The sequence below is a fragment of the Theobroma cacao genome, chromosome 2 (genome assembly GCF_000208745.1).
Source record: "Theobroma cacao cultivar B97-61/B2 chromosome 2, Criollo_cocoa_genome_V2, whole genome shotgun sequence".
NCBI lineage: Eukaryota > Viridiplantae > Streptophyta > Magnoliopsida > Malvales > Malvaceae > Theobroma > Theobroma cacao.
In genome coordinates this window covers 31,627,767-31,651,508 of record NC_030851.1, presented here as the reverse complement: position 1 = coordinate 31,651,508, position 23,742 = coordinate 31,627,767, and the positions used below count along the sequence as shown (strand labels likewise).

The following is a 23,742-nucleotide window of genomic DNA, read 5'->3' as shown; positions in this document are numbered from 1 at the left end:
CCCCCCCCACACTGCAGCCCTCCCCCTTTCAAAATTTATCTTTCTTTCCAAATTAAATTCTTTTTCTCTTTCCTACTTCGTTTCTTTCACTGCACCAATTCTTTCTTGGACATGATACATTTTCTAACTGTGAAAACCACCATCTTGGCATATCATGGCAACACAGTAAGCCATTTCCAAACCATTTTCAAATCCATATCTGTGTCATGTCATGCAAATGAGGTACTCTGGAAGTCCATGTAAGAGCAGGCATCAATATCTATAGGTTTAAAAGAAACATTTTACATGCTTGTATGTAAATATCTATAGCAGAAAAACTCACTCTTCATTTATCGGAATAAGTACATATGCCTTCTGGAAAATATTGACACCTTTCCACCACCTTCTGAACTTGATGAATAAAGCATCTTTGTCACTCCCCTATGTAGTATAAAGGATAACAAGCAACCAGCAAGCATGAGTTGGAGAAGTAACAATCATTATACTCTGATAATTTTATAGTTCAGCAAATAATATACAGACCCTAAATTATATAAACATGATCTGCTGAAAGCAAATGTTGGAAAAACTGCAGTTTCTAACCCCACCAGTGCGAAAAGTACGATAATAACTGTAAAAAATAGCACATAAGTCTTGTTGTACTGTTTTTTCTGATATTAAACATTGCTTTTGTTCTCAAGGTTTATTTAGTTGTTATCAAGTTGCTCTATTCAGGAACAAAGTTAAATGAGTTAAATAGTGAAGTAAAAAATCATAACAACATTATTTTACCAGGAAAAAAAATCATAAGAGTATCATAATACAAACTCAAGCACCAAGTTCAACCAGTTCAGGTATCCTAAATCAGCATGATGTATTCATTTTACACCATAAAAAAGGCAATCATTTATAAGAGAACAAGAAAGATAAAACCTTGTATGAAACAGCTTCTTTCAGCTTTTGGTAAAAATACGTGTTAAAAAAATGATAATCACATATTGCCCTATTTGTTGGGGATGCCTGCTGCTGTAAACATCTGGCCAAAAGAACCATAAAGTGATCAAAATAGAGGCCCAACATTTTCTGTAGCATAATCTATTAACTAGCAGCTATTTCAACAAAATGTTTCTAACTAAATCAAGCATTTAAACTTAAAAAAAATTATATTTGCACAAAATTGAGCATTTTCCATGCAATCATAAGAAAGTCATGTCAGGCATAGAATATTGGAGATTTAAGTTCAAATTTTCCACAAATTTCAATACTCAAGTAGTCAACTTTCTTACACCTATTTCACATAGCATTCAAAAGCAATATAGTAGATGAAACCATTTGTTTCCTTGCACAATGATACAGCAACAACATTGTTCTAATAAGATACAGCCCAAAGCTTCCCAGGAAAAGCAACAAACAAAGCTGTTTTGACATTTAATCCTTTTCCTACTTGATAAAGTAACCTTTTATATCAACTATAAGTGATCTAAACGACCCATCAAAAACCCAACCCACTTGAAACCCAACTAGTTTTACTTGAATAGTCAGAGAGTAGAACCAAGATCTAACCCAAACTTGATTCTGCTATCTGTCAGCAGATTAAATGTAGCAAAAGTTGATGCGAATCCAAATACCCACCTGAATTGCAACCCCATCCATCCCAAAGTCAATGACTCAAATTGAATGTAATTTAAATAAAGGAACAACCTCAAGAATCAAAACCCAAAATGACTAGAATTCAAAATTACCCAACAGGAACCCAACCTAACACACCCAATTGCCATTCCTTACAAGATGAGAAACTTGTGAATTGTGAAGAATTGATGAATTCATAATCATGGAATCAGATCTAGAAGTATCTGAAACAACTTACCGGATGTAAAAGTTCATAATTTGTGATGTCAAGAAGGTTTCAGGAGCAAGGCTGTCAATATCTCCAAAACAAATTTCAACAGATTCTGGATCATCCCTGGATCGAAAAGTAAGGAAGAAAAGATGATAGGCAAACTATATCCCACTAATATTGTCTGCGGAAGTCATCTGTATTATTTTCACAAAAAAAGAATTGTTTACCTTGATGGGTAATAGATCCTAGCATCCTTCTTGCTGAAAATTGTTCAGAGAAAGAGAAGTTATTGCTGGCAGAAACCACATATTTTGCAAGCTATAATATAGTATAGGGGGAAAAAAGAACAAGTATTGAAAGTTCTACCAACCAATTTGGAAGTTTAACTTCAAGCTCTGTTGTCTGTACTAGCTGTGGTTCTTCCTCATCTACAAGAACAACAGTCTGGCCCTGTTTCAATTACACACCATTGAACCAATCATAATGAAGACAAAAACCCAGAATATGGTGAAAGTATGAAATTTCATCACCTTACAACCAAAAAATAACAAAAGCAACTGATAATGAAACCTATATTTGCATGGGAAAACAAATTCTCAAAATCTTTTCCATTTGCTATTCTGGTCAGTTTTTGAAATCATAAGGACCGAATCAAGAGGCCTATAATCATGCAAAGCTATCTTTTCCTCCAAACCCCCGAACCTCTAAAGTAATACAACTTACTTATGCAAGTTTCCAACCTAACTGTCAGCATGAAGAATTTTTCGGAATTCAAGTGTCCCAGATAGAGAATATTCAAAAAAGTGAATAATAATTAGCTCATTGGAAGTGGTCATTTTCAACTCTAAAGACCAAAATCAAGAAAATAAAAGAAGATTGATCACAACTATAGTACACAATATCAATTTCCACGCTCATGCATAAAGAGGCCTTTAAAATAGTCTGATTTCCACCTGAGCCTTTTTATTCTTTCAATAGACTGAAAATGCATCTTTATATAAATACATTCAAATACAGACAAGTACATAAAACAGGAAAATGGGGACACAAACCCTCTTCCATTAGCCCCATGCTTAGACAACAATAAACAAAAGACAGGTCTCTTAAATACTAAATGAAGGCAAGACTAACTTTCACAGAAGAACTAAAACCAGACAGTGACCTGAAAAATCATTACAATCAGGTTCAAATAATAGAGGATAAGAACTCATGACCACACCAAGAATCTATTGTAGCCCTTAATGTAATTCTAACAGCACAGGGTTTATTAAATAACCCAAACATCATAAATATACCAAGCTACAATGATAATGATCACACTGCCAGAATGACACATCAATTCATTTACCTTGACTCTGCACCTAAATTACTTGTACATCACCATAGTGACATTCACAAAGCAGGTAGCCGAAATTAGATAACCATGATCATAATAGAGGTAAGAAAAGGTAAGCATACCTTCCTACGCCTTGAATTATTTGATGGTCGGACTTGAAAAGCATTCTTCCTACATAAAAGGAACAGGGAGATTCAAAATACAAGCAATGCATTTATTTAAGTACTCAAGTTAGCTGAAAGAAGTCAGAGAAATTACCAAAAATAGGTCAAACATAAAAAAAGACCTCTTTAAATTGAGAACAAACATTAAACAACAAAATGCTGAATTATAAAAAGTCAGTAATATGACGCTTAATAAAACGTGCAACAAATCAAAGAAGTTGCCCACCATATCTTTTCCATTAACACGAATACAAGTCCAACAGGGGTTCAAGGGTAACTTATTGGTATTTTCAGCCTCAGAACATAAATGAGTAATGAGTGTCCATTTTTTATTTAATCTAACAATAGAACTTAGACTACCAACAGTTTTTCATATTTTGTTATTGTTATATCATTAAACAGATCTAAAATCCTTTTTCCCAAAAGCTATTGGATTTCAGTTTCTTTTGGACAGAGAAACCAATTTGATATCCTGAAAGTCTGTTATTTGTCCAAACTTCTAACTTTCAATTTTGACACAATTTATTTTTCAGAATAATTTTGCCATGATTTTGAATTTAACAAAAGCTTTACTTCAAAACACTACCGATATTAAAGCTTATATCAACTTAGAAAGCACTTTGAGCTGGCAAATACATGCCTTTACCTCCCTTATCAATCAGCTTCACCTTTAGATATGAAATTCGGTAAAAAAATAAAAACAGCCTTAGGGCCTCTTAACATTGGCTGAGAAAGGATGCAACTACTTGCCACCACACAACTTATTAGCCATAAAAGTAAACATTGAAATAACTTAATCCCTACACCAAGTTACAGAGAAAAGCAGTGTGAGTTTAGCATCAGATCAAGTTCTTTTCAGCAGTAAAATATCAACCGATTTAGGCAAGCGCCAACAACTGTATATCATAGAAAAAAAAGGGAGGAGGGGAGGGGAAGAAAAAAACCACTTAAGGAAGGAAAAATTGCTTACTTTGAAATGCTTGGCAAGTCATCATCTGTGTCACAAAGAGAATACAACGAAGCTGTCCTACACTTTTGATCTACAAAAGAAGGCTTCCTAGGGTGTTTCAAACTAATTCGTCTTGGTGATACCCAAACTTTCTGTCTTTCCCTCTGTGAAAACTCCCCATTGCATCTGGTTTTTTTCCGTTCACAACGATTCAAAATTGATAACTCTTTGTCAAATGTGTTGACTATCCTACAATCTGTCTGTTAAATAAAATAAAAATAAAAATAAATAAAAAAGCAATCATGTTGCGCAATGAAGAAGGCTTGTATTGAAGTACAACATTTTATGCTACAATCTATCAGTTAATTTTAAAACCATTTAAAATAAACTGCATTCTGTACTGAACAATGCTAATAAATGAGTTATTTAAAATAGAGAAGTAGCACTTTACATTTTCTTCCATCTTTTTACAAAAACTAGAACCAAATGTAGACTGTGAGAGGGCTTGATGTGATTTACTCTGTTGCTCAAAGACATTAGAAGAACCTGCAGGAATCATTTAACTTCCTTAAAAATAGACTTCAAAAAACAAAATTTTAAAAATACAAAGTGATGCCCTGCTTACGCACACAAGTCATAATTAACCCTTCCAAGATTAAATATATAGAGCTCAAAACAGTCAGGGCTCACTAATAAAGTTGAATCATTATCATCATAATGGAAACCATACCCAATAAAGAGGGGAAATAAAGTACTATAATCAGCCATAGTTGTTGGATTTCACTCTAATTCAATCATCAACAAAGAAAAATAAGCAGAAACTTCCATCTGTTAAAGCCTAAATTCAATTTACTCTGATCTATATGACTCGATTGATCTACAATTTTCCCTACAAACTAGGGCAGGTAAGCCTTAGCCATTATGCCACTTTATCTCAGACTGGACTATCTTGAGTCATACGCCTTATATATTTCTCAATGCAGTGAAACACAAATATCAAGATTCATCCCCAACTAGATTAGGATCATAACTTATTTGCATTTAGTTAAATAATAAAAATGAACCATTTTTAAGTTGAATATCATAACATATTAATAGGCCCATGTTAAGGAATAATAACACCACAACAGTAGAATCTCAGAATCAACAACTTTCCTGGCTACATGGAAACCAAAGTTCCAAAAAGACCCCTCATAAGACTTCAATATTTCTTAAATTATTCAGAAGCTCACCAACAATATCTGAGCTTGACAATTGTGTAGGCTTCTCACATCCAGCAGCATCCTGTCCAACAAAAACAAAAATGCAAACAAGTATGCAAAGAATCAATGGTTTACTCAGTAAAAAAGTTGATGCCTAGTTACTGTCATGTGAAAAACCACCTACATTTCGATTACCATATAAAAGGTATGTTTCTTTATGCAGTAAGTATACACGTAAAGCAACTAAAAAAATGAAAAAAAAAATTACTGTGAAACATAATCACAGCGTATTCACCTAAATTTAATAAATGAAAACCCAGACTTGCTAGTTAGTTAAATTAGAACAGAACCAAAAAAATTACTTTATTTTCCAAATAACCCCTAATGCGACTTCCTAATTTTCTTCTTCTCCATTTTCTCTCAGTAACCAAATTAGTACAAGAACAAACCATTTTCGCTCGCGAAAGTGTTCTACGTTTCTTCTCCTCCTCAAGGCGCTCAAGACGATCCCTAATCTTCTTCCCCTTATCCGGCAATTTAGAGCCAAGGTGTTCCAGATTCCGCTGCTGCCGTTGAATCATCTCGTCCAGCTTGTGATCAGGCAGGTTCTCAGAAAATTCATCTTTGCCTTGATCACCGCCGCCGCCCATTGAGTCGGATTTACTCGGCGATGGTTGCGGCTCAATCGTGATAACGACTAAGGGTGGCGGTGGCCCCTCATCCCCCGGTTCCCTTGAGAGTAACTTGGTCCAGTCCAGGTCAAGTTTCCTCTTCTTGTTTTTCTCTTCTGCTTCCATGCAAACCAACTAACATGTACGCCAGATTTTTCTCTGCTTTGTGTAGTGTTTCTTTTTCCTTTCTTGTGATACTCCCCTCCTCTGCTGCGCTGCAGCTTTCCTTCTTTTTATTTTATTATTTATTTTTTTCTTGCTTTTCTTTTTTTCTTTCTTTCCCCATTATCTGACCAAAATAATTGAAACAACGAGGAAGAAAATAAAAATCACAATTGCTTGTTGTTACTTCCACGCCGGTAGGGAAAATGGAAAAGAGGAATGTAGTAATGTACTCGTGGCAGTGGTAATTAGAATTAGAATTAGAAATATGGATTGGGCTGGGGCAAGCTTGGACAATGGACCCAACTTCGTCCTAAGATCACTGATTACTGGCAAGCTTCTCGAATTGAGTGTCTCCATTTAATAAATAATAAAAAAATCAATTCAAGATCATTTATTCAATAATTTTAATTAAAATCTTTAATGGTTTTAATAATAAAGTCAAATTATGCTTTCAGCCCATGTACTTTATCAAAAATGTGTACTTCTTTTCTATACAATAATTTATATAATTTTTTTTTATTTTAAAATGATTTATATAAATTAAGTTTTTATATTTTTTAAATTTATTAATTTTAGTTCAAATCTTTATATGTTTAATATTCTCTAATTAAATATTTTGATGTAGTGTTTGACCAAACTGACGTAGCATTGATTATGCTAACGTGGCATTGACTAGGTTGCTAACAAGCTTTATGCTAATGTGGCCATAAATGATGATGTGGTGAGAAATGATGACATGGCATAGTGCTTATTGTATGATATGTGACAAAGTTGATGTTTCTATTAGCAGTTAGCATCATCACCCCAAGAAGTGTCAAACTTCACGATGTTTTCATGTTTCAAGGTTTTGAGGAGGTGAATTTCATAATACAACCTCTCAAGATCTTTAAAACTTTGTAGGAAATCATGGCGCTTCACCCAATTCATGCTGCCTCAATTCTTTCATATTTACCAAAAGCCTTATAATTGAAAATTTAAGCAAACCAATCCACACCATCCAATTAACCAACAACATCTAAATATTAAATTGTGAATTTACTAGAAAGTGAAGCAAGAGAGAATTCATACACTGTGTTTAGGCACCTTTAGCAAGAATTTTCATTATACTACAAAAAAAAAAAAACTCAAAATCAAAACTTTAAATTCACAGAAACAAAAACAATGAAAAAAAGTAAATGTAGGAAGCAAAAATCAAAGGTTTGACAAAAAAGGTGTTTAGTTATTTAATTACTTACCCTTCCATATCTTCTAAAAGGATCAACTTCAACAAAGTTTGAATAATCAGTTTCCAAGCTTGGGACACCCATCCATTTCTTGTTCAAAGCTTTTTTCTTCGTTCATTCTTAATTTCGAAGTTCCAACAATGCTTTTAAAGCAAAGGAAAAGAAGAAGAATTACTCAAAAAAAAAAAAGAAAAAGAAAGTAAAAAGTATCATTTTATCTTTAATTTTTATCCTGGGGCTGGCTAGATATGGACAATCAAAGCCATTTTCAACCATATCAAGCCAGGGTGTTGCTTGATTGAGGTAGATTGAGTTGTTGCTTGCTGCCACATCTCACTTTTTCTCTATTTGTTAAGGATGGCTACGAAAATTTAGTTTTAAAGTTAAAGGTAAAAATGATAGTTTATTTTTTGAAAGTTTAACTCAGTCTTCTCTTATTTTTTTTCCCTTAAAATTCACCTTTTTTATTTTTTAAAAAAAGTTTAAAATGCCACCTCATCATTTATTGCCATGTCAACTAATGTCACGTTAGCACAAGAGTTGTTATTAATCTAGTCAATGCCATATCAATATAATTGATTTCATGTCAACTTGATCAAATGTTATGTTAGCATATTTGACGGTTAAATTTTAATGGAGTTAAGATTTGGATTAACATTAACAAATCTGAAAAGTATAAGAACTTAATTTACACAAATTATTGTATAGAGGTTAAATCTATTTTTTTTTTCTAGAGTCAAGGGACTAAAAGCATAATTTGACATAATAATAACCATAGATTTAAGGAAAATTCTTCCCAACCATTTAATTAAATAAGCTTAGATTTCATTTATCCAAATAAACAAAAACACCTAATTTAAATGAAAACATACTGCTACAAGCAAAACAATAAAATGTTTCAATAATACAACAATATCTTAGCTAAAAATCTCTTGAGGAAGGCTCCAACTTTGACAAAGGCCTTATTTACTAGGTCCCTGATAATATGATTGTAGCTACCAAGCCTCCATTTTTTTTATGTATACAATATTCTTCAAAGATTTCCTCTAAGTAGAACAATAAAATGTATAGTAGATAACTATATTCTAGGATATGCTTAAAAGAACTACAAGCAAAGATTTCCTCTAAGCTTTTTTTGACCTAACTGAATTTTGCATGTTAATCCCTTGCCTACTGTAAATCTTTGATTTTGGCTAACATGTTATTATGTCTTTAAGCGTTATTTTACAAAATGAGAACAAAAATAGAACAACTATGTTACACATAGAGTAGTGAAAGTACCTCAGAACAAGTGGCAAGGTTTATGAATTATTTTCACCTTTGAGATATTCTAAAGAGTTTGGTTTGGTAGCTTAGAAATGGAAGTAATTAAGAGGTTTTCCTCTTAACCTTTCCTTGAAATACATGTGTTTTGTCTTTCCCTCTTTCTTAAGAAAACATTGTGACAAATTGTCAAGTGTCACTAACCTCCACTGCTCAAAAAACTCACGCAATACTTAATATACGTAGTGAGATAATGCATTTCTATAACATCCATTAAGATGTTTTTCCCTTAATGAATGTGTTTTTCCCATAATGAGAATGTGAATGTGTTCTCCTTAAACGTGCTTTTCCTATTTATCTAATAAGTAATTTCTGCCAACTACTCTTAAAAAAGCATTCCTACTTGATTTATACATATAAGCGCTTGAAAATTCAGGAGACAGATTATAAAATCACCAAATTACTTTTTAAAATCTCTTTCTAAGCTCTTTTGAAATAATCTTTTTCTTTGCTCAATTCTTTCCATCCTAGTTTCCACCATGCTTTGCCATGATGCCTTCTATATCTTTTCACTATCTAGTACATCCCTCATCTCTTACATAAAGCACTAAATACTTCAATGACTAATCTAATATTCTTTTTTACCACCTTAAATGCATCTTACTTTACTTGTTACAACACCTCTTCTCTCTTCTTACCATAAGAAGAACCTTTTACATTTTTGTGACTCCACTTAGGAGGAATGATTGAATTAAGTGAAAGTCATTGAAAGAACTTCATTGCTAGAAGATGTGGATGGTTTTCCCTATAATCAAGAAACACTAGATTCCATCTGTCTATAAGCTCATGAAAATGCTCTAAGTTTCCCAAAAAGGGATGTAAATGTTGAAGGATAACATCAAGAGGATAATGGAGACCATTTCCCAACTTGCATCCTCTACCGTTACAGCCTTTTAAGTCTAGTCCATAAAGGTTCATAATAGCAAAAATGCTACTAAAAAGGTCAACAACATGAATGGAAATGGCAAAAATGGAGATAGCACAGCTGACGCACTGACCAATACAACTAATCCCTCTTTTATTGCCAATCTTACTACATCAACTCCTTTAATCACTACTTAAATCTTTGTCATAAAGGAAGAGCTTGAGAAATTGCTCAACTTTGAAGAAAAAGAGTCTCAACTTATCAAAATTTGACTTAAAACTGCTTTATCCTACCAAGGTAGCAACTTAGTTATATCCTAAAAGTTGCACTAGCTCAAAATTCAAGCAATTCAATGGCAAGATCGATGATGCTCGAGAACATGTGATGAAGTTTGTGAAAACTCTAAGAATAGTAAGATTGGACGATGATTTGAAGTTGAAGGAGCTCTCTAAGTTTTTTACTAAAAGGCTTATACTTAATATGTTAATCTCGCCCTCAATTCAATAAAATCTTAGAATCAGATGTGTAAAATGTTTGGGGAGATGTTTTTCTCCACTCAAGATAATGTGACCTTTAGTGATCAAAGAAGAAAACATCAAAAGTCAAGATAAGATCTCATCGAGTACATCTAGTGCTTTAGAGAACGAGTACTAGACATATAAGATTCTAATAACAAAAAAGAACTAGTCAAATTTTGCATCTAAGTTATGTTTGATGAATATAGGTAACATTTGAAAAACTTACCTTTCCCACTTTTTCTACTCTAGTTGAGGCTGCATGATGAACCAATAATATGATCCTTTGGCAAAGAAAAGCCAATCATTTTGATAAGGAAAATAGCCCAATAATAAACGAAATCTAAGGAAGAAGTAGGGAAAGAAAAGTTCCTTGACCAAACTTGAGGCCTAAGCAAGACAATCTCAAAAGAATATAGGATGAAAAGGTTAATGCACCACATTTGTTCTTAGTCCCACTAGACAAAGTAAGGGCACTTTTTCAAGAGCGGATTAGAAATAAACAAGTGAATTTACCTTACGTACTGCAACCACTAATGGCAAAAGAGAAGTCCAATATAAGGTATTGTGATTATCACTGCACAATTGGTCATCCATTTACTAAAAGCAAGAACTTGCATAAAATATTTCACTAAAGAACATAAGCAAAAAAGATATTGATTGGAAACAATAAGATTCAAAATATAACCCATTCCCCGATCATCCAAATGCTTGAGGGCATGTAAATATAGTTGCCCATGTTCAAGAAGAGCCTTTTTCTTCTTCTAACTAAGATAAGGACACATGTGCAGCTACCTTGGTTGCTTTTTCTATTGCCATCTCACTCATGAACAACTTAGCTTCAAGCATTTTGTCTATCTACTTGGCTTTTTAGAGGACTTAAAGAATGAAGCAAATACTACGCTAGTATAAATAGTTAGAGCCTAATATGTGGAATACAACTTGGTAAGATAACCTTTGAGGAAAATGGCTAACGGGTATGAGAATGCCTTAATATTCATGAAAATAGACACATGAACATCATATTTCCATCATAACAAGTCGCTCTAAGTGGAGAGTAGCATTAATGGAGATCCCATTTGAAGTATGTTCATTGACGATGGGTCCTCAATGAACCTCATGCCGTTCACTACTTTGAAAGTTGTGAAGATAGACTTGAAAACCTTACACCATCCAATAACCAATACTTCTTTTGATAATTAAGAAATTACAACTCTAAGACAAGTCATTGTGAGTTTCACGATGGGGCCTATTCAAGATTAAACTTGCTTCCATTTTATTGAGGTAGATGTGGCTTAACATGTCTGTATAGGAAAGAAATTCTTAAACACAAAATATCATTCCTTCCTCATATCATTAGTGCATCAAAGGCTATTGGAAAGGTTAAAAAATCTTCATTCCAACTACAAGAACACCATTTGAGTGCCATGAGGTTAACTACACTAAGGCTTCTTTCTTTGAGGAACTAGAAAAAAAAGAGGGAAATTGTTATAGCTAAATCCATACACATTCCATTTCCATTGAGAATAGTACTCCCAAAAAGATGGGGAAACCATCACAAAGAAAAAGAAGTGTGGAGGAAAAATAAGACATTCAGAAAGGAATAAGGAAAAAAACTTCATTAGAATAAGCTTTTGTAATCATGAAGATGCAAATATGGTTCACTACCTATGATAAGGTGCAACGTCTAGATAAAGACCTTGCATTATAACTTGGTTGGCTATAATTGACTTTAGGATCTCTAACTACTAGTAGTATTGTATTACCAATTAGTTATTGAATAAAATAATGGATAGTCATATATTCCAAATAGGTACAAGCTTTTATGCCTAGCTTGTGCGTCATGGTCCACACCAAACCCTTGTAAAGTATTGTTTGCTTTGCCTGTTGGTCTCACAGTTTTGTTCCACAAAAGGCACCTCACAAGTTGAAAGTGGTGTGAACCATTAAATGCTTAGTCTCACTTTGATATACAATCGATGTGGGATTCATGGCTTTTCTTTAAGACAATGACATCCTATTTTGATTCTTCGCTAAAAGTTTATCTTCAATGTAAAATTTATAACTCTACCGGCTGGGAGCATATCTCTTCAATATGGGATTCACATAGCTTCCTGCGGAGATCGTGACATTCTCTCATACTTCAATAAGGGCCCACTATCTTTGGTGGCATAGCACTGTACCCCTAAAGTCCACCTTCACACAAATTGTCATAGACTACACCCTTTAGTTGAAGTATGCAATAGCTCACACGATACTTGGGTGGATGTTTCCACACAAGATAGTTAAGAACTTGATTATATCTAAATAAAACCCAATTATAGTGATGAGTTAGTTTATGAAAAGCAATAGCAAAATATAGGACATAGTGAATGTCATATATGCAACCACTGGTTCCATATAAGGAAAAAATATTTTATTAATATTGAAAAAGAGTATAAAGGGACCGTGCGTACAAACACTCCATTGTTGGGCCATAGAGACAACTTTGGATAGTTTGACACAAACATACCTTAATCAGTGAGGCAGTCCAAATATTTGCCAATTGCTTACCCCTTTATAAAAGAGCTAACGAGCTTTTACACCTATGCCACCAAGAGCCATTACAATACGTGAAATGAGGACATTCCTTGCTTCAAAGCTCTTCTCCTTAAAGACTTAACAAGCTTTTGTAAGTATGCTATGAAGGACTATTATATTGTTTGAAATAGGGACATTATCCTTAAGGCACAAAAGACTTAATCTCTAAACCGTTCTACCTCGTCATAGCCTTATACAAAGGTTGGCTCATAACATTGTGCACGTGTGCTAGCTTTATAGCTTTCAAATTGATCCCATTTTTTGAAATGACAAAAGAAAATGATCAAAATTTCATTTAAGTCTTAAAATATAAAGTCTAGACATTCTTTAACACTTTTAAATGAGTTTGAGAAGAAAAATAATGAAAAAAGACTTTGAAAAATGCATTCTAGTTCAAATTTATCGATACATATTCTTCATATATCTATATATTTGGACAAGTATCGATAGAAATTAAAATCTATCGATATATGTTCTTGAGAAAAGTCAACATTCGCAAAGTCAACGTCAATCTATCGATACATTCTCTAAATGTATCTATATAAATTCAACAAAATGGTCACTGCCTCAAAAGTATTGATACATGAACATAAATATTGATACATTTCCAATTGAATGTTCAAACCCTTGCAGCCAAGTTCAAAAGTATCGATACATCCCAAAATGTATCTATACATTACAGCAGAATTCAAAAATAACAGCAATAATGTATCGATACATGCACACATGTATAGATATAATATGACCATTGGAGCCTAGAATGGAGAGAAAAACGGCTATTTTTGCATTAAATGCTTCTCCAACCACCTTAGAAGCTTTGGAAACTATAAATACAAGCTCCCACTACATTTATGAAGGTTGAAAGACTCTAAAACACAACTCTAAGAGAAGATTTCAGCTCAAATCATTCAATACTCTTTGTACTCCTCTTATAGCATTTAAGTATTCTATTGTACCATTTATTGAGCCTTTATTGCTTATTCTTTTCTTAAACATTGTAATTAACCTATTACACTGCCTTTAAGAGACATTTTAGCTGCACTTATATTTCTCTCATTGTATTCACTTGAGTAGTTATATTTTAACCAATTGAAAAGATAGTATTTGAGTGCTTATGCCTTAACCAAGATAAAAGGTTGAGCGGTTGTGCTTTAATCATAAAAGGCATTGTATTGAAAAGTTGTGCTTGATCCATAAAAGACATTGTATTGAATCTTTTTCTAATAGTGGATTTTAAACTCTTTAATAAATTTAAGGGAGAGGACATAAGTAAAGACGCTGAACTTCTATAAAAACTATTGTGTTGATTTTCCTCTTTCACTTTTTTAATCTCATTTGTGTTTCCAACTTCTCTTATTTGCAAAGAAATCAATTATCTTGTTTACTCTCAAAAAAGGGTTTGACTTGAAGGAACTTTATTTTCTTGAAGTTAAAAAGAAACTTTTCAAAACATTAAAAATGTTCTGATTTAGCTTCCTCTTGAAACTATCCACATTTAACTTATTGCATTAACAGTGTGATCTAATGATAAAATATTTACAAAAGATGTCCATGGTTATCGAGTTCTTTTTGTGTCGGTGTGTGTGTTAATTGGTTGCTAGCAAATAAGTTTTTCGTGTTGTGCTTCATGTTTTTGCTCTACTTCATATTACCTCATTTGGATATGTCTTTGTTTTATTAAAAGTTTTTCTTCTTTCTTAATGTTCATTAAGTAGTAGATGTTGGGACTGAACAAGCATTCTTTATTAGATTATTCCCATCGTTGACCAAAGTTGTTAATTTATAATTGATAAATAGAAAATAACTTTTTATTATATTTTTTAGAATCTCTTACTAGTTTGGTACATTTTTAAGAATCACTTACTGGTTTGGTATGTCAACCATAGCTAATACAAATGAGATGTGGATGTGTTTGTTTATTGGTAGACATGTTGTTTTGAGCCATGATCATGATGATGGTTTCTTACTCAAATTTCATGGAAATTATATAATAAGAATATATTTGTGATTGAATTTAATTTTGCAACAAAGGCGTACATGCATATAATTACAAAATTTATCTACAAACAATTTGTGTTGAGTACTAGATATGGGAGTTTGAACTGTGATGCTACTGCCTAAAATGCCCAATTCATGTTTTTCTTTTTTCATGTGGGAATAGCATTTGGAGATTATTTCCCTTGATCTAGTAAAAAAGGCATTTGACTTCATTATCTTATGCATGTATGCCTTAGAACAAGATATAGATCATGATCATACCATAAGTCTGATGGATGATATTTGGAACTTATATGCAGAGTCACTCAGTTGTTGCTAGACTTAGAAACAAGCTTTTCTCTCATTTTGATCAATTGGCCATTATATTTGATAAGGATATAGCAATTAGGAAAAGAGTACAATCACTAGCTGATGCAGTGGAGAACTTAGAAGCTCTGGAAGCTACATTTGCATCAACAAAGGCAATTATCGATTTAGAATGAACTTTAATATTGTTATTATTTTTGAACTCTTTTGTATTTTAATAATGGTGAGTCTCTCCTTTCAGTGGCTTCAACTTTGGTTTTATTAGAATTTTGTGACTTTTGGTTTGCAGCATCAATAAAGGAACTTTATTTATAATTTATAATTTTATGGTTTTGGTATTAATGTTATGCAAATTGTAAATCTATAATGTGGCCATAGACCTATAATTATTTATTATGGTTGTTGAAAATTGGAATAGTGGCGGAAGTTAAAATTTTCAACTATACTAAAAAAAATGGTACCATGAGGATATCAGGTTTATTTAATAGTGTTTTAAAACATGATGAAATTATTTTTTAAAAAATAAAACATGTATAAAAATTACATTTTAAGAAAAATTTTACGTGTCATATAAAAACTAAATTTGTGCTATAATAAATGAAAATAAAATATATAAAATTATAATAAAAAATAAAAATAAAATATATTAAATTAAAAATTTATTTAAAAGATGATATCATATAAAAATTAACAATTAAAAAATATAGATTAAATACCCAAATAAGTCCTTGAATTATATCAAAAAGTTAATTACCTATATCTTTTTATGGCATTCAAATAAGTTATTGAATTTTTATTTTAAATCAAATAAGTCTCCCTTACAACTATTGAATAACTTTGGTTAATCAACATTATAGTTGGTGATTTTTATGTCATATTATCTGTCACATGATAAGTTGATGTGTTATTTTGATAACGTTAATATCAATCTTACGTAACAGATGACGTAACATAAAATGTTGCTCAACAGGACTTACCTTTTTGCCTAACATATGTTAAAAAATATTTGTTTTAAGGATTTAAAACAAAAAAAAACTAATTAGTTTCTTTTTTAATTTGATTGAATTGATCTAAAATAAAAATTTAAAAATTTATTAATAATAATAAAAAGATAAAAACTTAATTAATTAATTAAATAAAATTAAAAAATTGATTTAATAAAAAACAAACACATATACTAAATTTATATTTTAATATAAAAATAATTTTAAAAATTAACATAACATTTTTAATAAAATACTTATGAATCAAGCTGCAGCTTCAATCCCGAACCCAAAAGCACGTGCACTAATTTGCCTCCAAATAAAAAGCACCACGTTCACTGAACGGAAACAAAAAATGGTAAATCCGGGAACCAGGAAAGCTGACCGCTATTTACATTCACGCGCTAAAAAACAACCTCCTTCTTTCTCGACTCTGGAGTCTAGGGCACATAAATCGCGTAGGATGAGATTGAAGTAACTGTGGACATTACAACTTCGAAAGTAACTCAATAACCCAAGAAAGGGAAAAACAAAGGAAAAGCAAAATTCGAAGAACAAATCAAATTAATAAAATCCTTCGAAAGGTTTCACCAAATTGATCCCCGATCTGTTTTCTTCTTCAATGGCCGACGCTCCCTCCTCTCCCGCGACCCTTGACCCCACCATTTCTCAATCCAAACTCGATCCCGACAACCCGATTCCGCAACCCGCCCAACCCGATCACCCTCCATCCTCTACTGCATCAACACCGCTCCAACCAAACCCTAACCCTAACCCTAACCCTAACCCTAGTGCGCCACTGGTATCTCCTCATCCTCCTCCCGTGATGCCCTCCTACTCGACTCCTCCTCCGCCGATCTCCGGAGCCGCCACTGCCGTCCCGCCCGCGCCTCCATCGTTCCGTCCGGTTCCGCAGTTTTCTCCGTTACCGAATTTTCAAGCTCCTGGCGTGCAGCCACCCGGAGTGAGTTCCGTTCCTGGTTCTGTTCCGCCGCCGTTGATGCAGTACCAGGTGCCGTCGGGTCAGGTTCCGAATCCTGCTATTAGACCGTTTGCACCGATTCCAAATGGATATGCAGCCGTGCCGGGAGCTGTTCCTCAGGGCACCATGCCTCCTCCTGGTGGGTTATTCCTCCCATTTAAAGCGCTTGAATAATTTTTGATGAGTTTAATTTATAGATTAATCTCTAATTTGATTATTTGTATTATTTAGTTGACTATTGATTTTGCCATGTGTATATGCTTGAGTTTATATTTTGCTGTAATATTTTTATGGTGCAACTTTCATGAATGTGATGATAATATGCTTAGTTAATGTAAGAGAGTGAGGAATAAGTTTAGAGTTGAATAAAGAGGAGTTTTGGGAGAGATATAGAAAAAAAGGGGCATCGATGACGGGATGTTTTCTCCTACAGTGTCTTGATTGAATACGGGTGAGAGAAAGGTTGGAAGGGCTTCAATTCAATATTGCTTTGAGACACCCACTTCTACTACAACTCACTCCTTTTTGGTATGCCCACGTTTGCCTGGTTTTCATTAATTGCATTTAGAGTTAAAAGAAAAATAGATTTTGAATATTATATTCAAGTTAAAGCCACCTAATAGTTGTAATCAAAATATGTGAAAATATACAGAAGAATTGCGATGACTTTGTAACTGTTCCATGTTGTTCTAAATCATGTCTCGCTCTGTAATATTCATTTTTAGTAGGCTATATACTTTCTGGTAGTTATAAGGATAATTTCCCTTTCATGAGTTTATGAATTGCCAGCAGCAGACCATGTTAGCAACTGAGTGCTCCTTGGCTTTGTATTCTAAGGTATCGCAATCCTCCCAATTACATTTTTTCTTTCTTGCTCTCTCCCTTCCCTTTTCTTTTTCTTTCTCTTTGTTTTTTTTTTCCATGTGGCACTTGGGCTCTAACAGTTGAGACAAGTCTAAATGGTGAAATATGAAAGTAGAATTTTGTGTTAAATAATTCGATTGCAAGCATGAGATGCTGGAAGTCTCATGTTATCCAATCCTCAAAATTGTTCAATTGGTGCATGGGATAAGGCTATTAACAAGTTCATGTCTAAGGTAAGTGCACTTTACATAGCCACGATTATGAACTCGATGCTATTTTCTTGATGTTTACTTCAGGTTTTCTGTTCAGCTGGAGATAGTTGCCATTGCCATGCCTGTGGTGCTATCTCTTTATAGTTTTGATGTGTGGTAAAATCATTTAATTATTCTTTTTGAATTTTTTTCCCTACAATAATGCTTAGTGGAATCAAGAACATTTATCAATGTGTTTATTTTGTTAACTTGCTCTGATGTGATTGCATAGATATTTGTTTTCGATTTATGCAGGACTTCTCCGCTATCCATCTCCTTACCCGGCAATGATTCGGCCTGCATTTCCTCCACGTCCACCCGGAGCAATTGGTGTAATTCCAGCAGTATCACGTCCCCCTGTTCCAGGTGTTCCTGGTGTTCGCCCAATTATTCCTCCTGTTGTTAGACCGGCTGCTGTTCCTAATGTTTCACCAGCAGAGAAACCACAAACTACAGTTTATGTTGGCAAGATAGCACCAACTGTTGACAATGACTTCATGCTCGCTCTTCTTCGCGTGGGTTATTAATTTTTTATATTTATATATTTCTTCAGTTTTTTCAATAGCTTCATTAATATTTATCTTGGAACTTGGCTTTATCTAATATATTTTTGTACACCTTTTTGAAGCTTTGTGGACCTGTCAAGAGTTGGAAACGTGCTCAAATTCCCACTAATGGGACTCCTAAAGGATTTGGGTTCTGTGAATTTGAGTCTGCTGAAGGGGTTCTTCGTGCTTTTCGCCTGCTTAGCAAATTTAATATTGACGGGCAAGAATTATCGGTATGTTCTTTTATTATTCTTTTCCATTCCCCATGATTTATTACAGTACCTGTTCTAAAGTGTGATAAGTTTGACTTTCATATTCATATGCAATTGAAGTTAGATGTTGTTTGTGAAATTGAAAATTTAGGATTGAAAAATCATGAAGTTACTTTCAATTATTATAGATCTTAATTTATATAACAAAACCGTTCAGTTTATATCTGAAATTTAGAAATTGAATTTAAGGAAACTAATATTTAGTTACCGAGCTTTAAAATATATGTATCTTATAAACCCAAATTATGTAAAAAATATAAACTTTAGTCGTATGATGTATGATAAGTGAACATGGTAGAAAACAGTTCTGAATAACATTAAGTTGTAACATGGATTAGAATTAAAGTACTTATAATTCCTCTGGTTCAATGCAGTTAGTTCAATGTGATCTATATTCAACCAGTATATTGCCTCACCCCTTTTCTAAATGTTCCTAAATGTTATTTCACTTCAAAATTGTTTCAAGTGGTCACCTTATAGATTTGGAGAAAATAAGGGTGGGATGGGCACTTTATTGACAGTAAATGAGAGGATTTATGCCTTTCTATTCTTGAAATAGGTTGTTTTAGTGTGGGTTGAATGTTCTATGGGGATATGGTGGCTGAACATATAAATTAAGTGGCAGTCTTTAAATAACTAATTTCTTCAGCTGTGAATCTGTCTGGACTCCATTATCTTAGAATGAAGGGGAAAGCAAGATATTTTTCAGTATCTGTTTGCTAATGCTTCTATTTAAATTATTACTTCTGTCTGTGGTTATTATCATCTTTCTTGTCTTTTTCATTGATTTGATTTTGCACTTATTGCATGGTTAACAGTTTAATGTTAATAAAGCAACAAGGGATTATTTGGTGCGGTATGTTGAAAAGAAAACAGAAAATGCAAAGAAAGTCAATGAAGCTCAAGCTGCAGGGGCTGAGAAAGAAGGTGAAAATGCAGTAGGTGATGAGAAGAATGAAATTTCGACACCTTCTGTTGAGGATTCCAAGAACAAAGAAAATATTGACATTGCCAACTCTGGCATTGTGACTGATGAAGACCGTGAGGCTGATCGAATTGCTTTGGAGAAACTTGCTAGCATGATTGAAGAGAGGTTAAAGACCAATCCGCTCCCTCCACCACCTCCACAAATTGCTCCTGATGGTTCTGGGAAATCAAATTCAGATCTGCCTGCTGAATCGAGGGACGGGGACTCTGATGTTGATGTAATGAGAAACGGTTAGTTTTGGCAGCTGCCTGAATTTGGTAAAATTGCTCTTGTTATTATCTTTATCATGTCATACTATTAAAATCTATTTAAAAGTCTTTGAATTTCAAGGAGAGTCACACTGGATGAAGTAGTAACAGTATTCTGTTATGTACAGTATTATCCTCTATAAACTAATATTCGATAAATTAATAACCTTGATTAAATAATATTTTTTGCCACTCCTGACTTGAGATCAATTTGGTGAATTAATAATTTGTTAAATTTATAAGATAATACATTTAAAAAAAAACACATAGGTCCCACTTGATATATAAATTAGTAATCTCCTTATATATCAAAATTATATATATAAATGACTCAATTATAAGGTTTTCATAAAATATACCTTCAATGTTATTTGTATCCTCTTAAAATTGATGTCTCCTTGGACCTCATCTCTAACTTTTCTTAGTACATTAAAAAGCTCTGGTATAGTGTTCTTGTATTGCAAGAGAAAATTATGCAATGTGCTTGTTGATTTGAGTGCATTTTGCATGAGATAGGCTCTTGTACAAAATTGATGTATAAATTAATAAATTATTAATTTATCGATTAAATAATATCTCGATTAAGTAATAAATTTTCATGGTCCCAAGAGTATTAATTTATAGAGGTTTAACTGTAGATATGAGATTTTGATCATGAGTTTGATAATTTGTTCATAATTTTGCAGATGGAGCTGAAGGTAAAAATGATGATGAGACTACCAGTGAGAGCAAAGCGACAACTGAGAATGACCGACCTGGGACAAGTTCACCTGATCGTAGGTATGATAGGAGAAGTAGAGACAGAGAGCAGGATCTTAAGAGGGAAAAGGAGCGTGAAATTGAAAGATTAGAAAGAGAAACAGAGCGAGAAAGAATAAGAAAAGAGAGGGAGCAAAGAAGGAAGATTGAGGAGGCAGAGCGCGAGTATGAAAAGTTACTTAGAGATTGGGAGCAAAGAGAAAAGGATAAGGAGAAACAGAGACAGTATGAGAAAGAGAGGGAGAAAGAGAGGGAGCGCAAACGGAAGAAGGAGATTCGCTATGGTGAAGAGGATGATGATGATGATGATTCAAGAAAAAGGTGGCGTAGGAGTGCTTTAGAGGAAAAGAGGAGGAAGAGGTTGCGGGAGAAGGAGGATGACCTTGCTGACAGACTCAGAGAAGAGAAAGAAATTGCTGAGGCCAAGAAGAGAGAAGAGGAGGAGCAGCTGCAGCTGCAGCAGCAGCGAGATGCATTAAGGCTTTTGTCAGGTCGTGTTGCAAATGGAGGTGAAAAGACTGTGTTGGCTGAAGAAACTTGCACTGAAAGCAAAGGTAAGGCAATTGAACAGCATTATGATCGTGAATCAAGTCATGAAAACCAGATATCAGGTAATTGTTCATCTTCTTTATTTTGTTACTTTAATTCAATTTTTGTTTTTGTTTATTGATTTTTGAAATGGACTATATTTATTTATGGTAGGTGATGGGAATATGCAAAATGGTTCTGTTGATGAGTCAAACATGGCTTTTGTTGCTGCATCAGATACACGGCAGAGTGGCAATGCCCCCGTAAGGAAGTTGGGTTTTGGTCTTGTTGGATCTGGAAAGAGGACTACTGTCCCTTCTGTTTTCCATGAGGAGGAGGACGATGATGCACAGAAGGAGAAGAAAATGAGGCCCTTGGTTCCCATTGATTATTCAACTGAGGAGCTGCAGGCTGTCCAACCTGGTGCACCACCACCGAATTTGATTGCAGCTGCTGAATTTGCAAAGCAAATATCAAATGTTAATCCTAAAGAGGAAAAGCATGATGCAGAAAGAGACCGAAGCAGACGATCTTATGATAAATCTAGCAGGGATAAAGACCGTAATGATGAGGATAATGATCGCATCAGAGATAGCAAAGAGAAGATCCCTGATCGGGATAGGGACAGGGAACATGGACTGGACAAGGTGAAAACAACTGATAATCAGAAGCTTTTGGATGCCAAACAATTGATTGATATGATTCCAAAGACCAAGGAGGAACTATTTTCATTTGAGATAAACTGGAATGTGTATGACCAGGTAATCATCCTTACTCAAGTCCTTACGCAAATCGTTAACTTAATTTTGAGAAACATCTGGCTTCTAGTCAGTGTTAACTGGTTAACAGAGTGCGTAATGTTAATGTGATTATAGCTGTATCATCAATTCAAGATCAAAATGATATAGCCTCTATTAGGTCTTTGTCATATGTGGAACTAACATGAATATGGCTATATTTTATTACTCTACTACATCTGTTGCCTATAGTCATAGTTTGGCAGCTCTGATCACCTGTAAAAGTTTAGGTTAAGTCGTTTCACTGTACATAGAACTTTTTAAGGTGCTCCAAAACTATCTTTTGTAATTATGCTGCCAAAATGTGCATTAAATATTATCTCAAAATGATGAGAAATTCATGGAATTTTGTAGTTTTAAGGATTCTCTGAAATTCATGATGCAGAATTATTTTGTCTTTTTATTGTAGGAAATCTATTAAAGTAATAAGGAAAAACAGGATATTTGAACCCTATCATATGAATTGAATTTGAATCTGAGCAGAAGAATACGCTCTACTCTACAATTGCGTGCTAAAATGATTGTTTAATATCTGTGGTGGTGGTGAAACTCAATTCACTGCATGGCTTTAATCTTTGCTCGCTAATTCTAAGATGTTACTCTTTTTTGTGGTGCACATTTACAGCACGCATTGCATGAGAGAATGAGACCCTGGATTTCAAAGAAAATTACAGAGTTTCTGGGGGAGGAAGAGAAAACACTGGTAGATTACATTGTATCTAGTACTCAGGAACATGTGAAGGCTTCCCAAATGCTAGAGCTGCTGCAGTCTATATTAGATGAAGAAGCGGAGATGTTTGTGCTTAAGATGTGGAGGATGCTCATATTTGAAATTAAAAAGGTAGAGACTGGTCTGGCTTTGAGGTCAAGAGCCTGATTGAGCATTGTTGTAGTGTGGTTCCTGTGCTGCCGCCTGACTGATGGTTTTGTTATCATATACATGGTTGTTATCCCCGTTGGGTGAATCATGTATGACTCCTCGTCCTGCTGTAAGACCCAAAAATGTAGATTCACTTAGGGAATAGCCTTGTTGAGTTTGTATTACTTGAAAGTACAATTTGTTACATCAACATTTTTTTTCTTGCTGATTTCACCTTTTTTGGGGCCCCTTTCTATGGAATAGCAGTGTTCTGACATCCCTCCATCTTAGTTTTGACTACAATTTTTCATGGTAACATGGTCTCTACCTCACGCTCCTATATTCTTGTTATGATTATCGTTTAATGCATCAATAGTGGAAGTGGGTTTATACGAAATTCACGTGTTTAACCATGATTTATTTTTTTAATTAATAGCTTTATTTTCATAGTTTCCATATTTCATTCATAGTGCATAAAGTTTTGTTCTCGGAGTAGTGGAGAGGAAGAGACTTGATCGAGAGCGAAAGAGAAAGAGAAAGAAAGAAA

At 33.8% G+C, this 23,742-nt stretch overlaps 2 protein-coding genes across 3 annotated transcripts in view; one reads left to right on the top strand and one right to left on the bottom strand.

Moving 5' to 3' along the window:
* The window catches only part of LOC18609438 (ubiquitin-like-specific protease 1D), a 9,266-nt gene extending 2,765 nt beyond the window's left edge, over positions 1-6,501 (bottom strand). The window contains exons 1-10 of the mRNA XM_018116488.1: positions 5,920-6,501; positions 5,501-5,552; positions 4,720-4,814; positions 4,290-4,528; positions 3,278-3,326; positions 2,190-2,269; positions 2,047-2,079; positions 1,847-1,942; positions 913-1,015; positions 323-420 (exon numbers count right to left, since the gene is read on the bottom strand). Coding sequence (XP_017971977.1) covers positions 323-420; positions 913-1,015; positions 1,847-1,942; positions 2,047-2,079; positions 2,190-2,269; positions 3,278-3,326; positions 4,290-4,528; positions 4,720-4,814; positions 5,501-5,552; positions 5,920-6,267 — 1,193 coding nt within the window. The 5' untranslated portion in view covers positions 6,268-6,501. The remainder of the gene's footprint in view (positions 1-322; positions 421-912; positions 1,016-1,846; positions 1,943-2,046; positions 2,080-2,189; positions 2,270-3,277; positions 3,327-4,289; positions 4,529-4,719; positions 4,815-5,500; positions 5,553-5,919) is intronic.
* LOC18609437 (RNA-binding protein 25) lies at positions 16,460-23,472 on the top strand. Of its 2 annotated transcripts, XM_007044549.2 has the most exons (8): positions 16,765-17,220; positions 17,515-17,609; positions 18,452-18,711; positions 18,825-18,977; positions 19,835-20,234; positions 20,939-21,622; positions 21,714-22,300; positions 22,962-23,472. In XM_007044549.2, exons 3-8 carry the CDS (start codon positions 18,484-18,486, stop codon positions 23,211-23,213), a joined length of 2,304 nt encoding a protein of 767 aa, XP_007044611.2. In that variant the 5' UTR covers positions 16,765-17,220; positions 17,515-17,609; positions 18,452-18,483; the 3' UTR covers positions 23,214-23,472. The 2 variants fall into 2 exon arrangements, with proteins under 2 accessions (XP_017971419.1, XP_007044611.2); XM_018115930.1 differs by lacking the exon at positions 17,515-17,609 and having other exon boundaries at positions 16,460-17,220.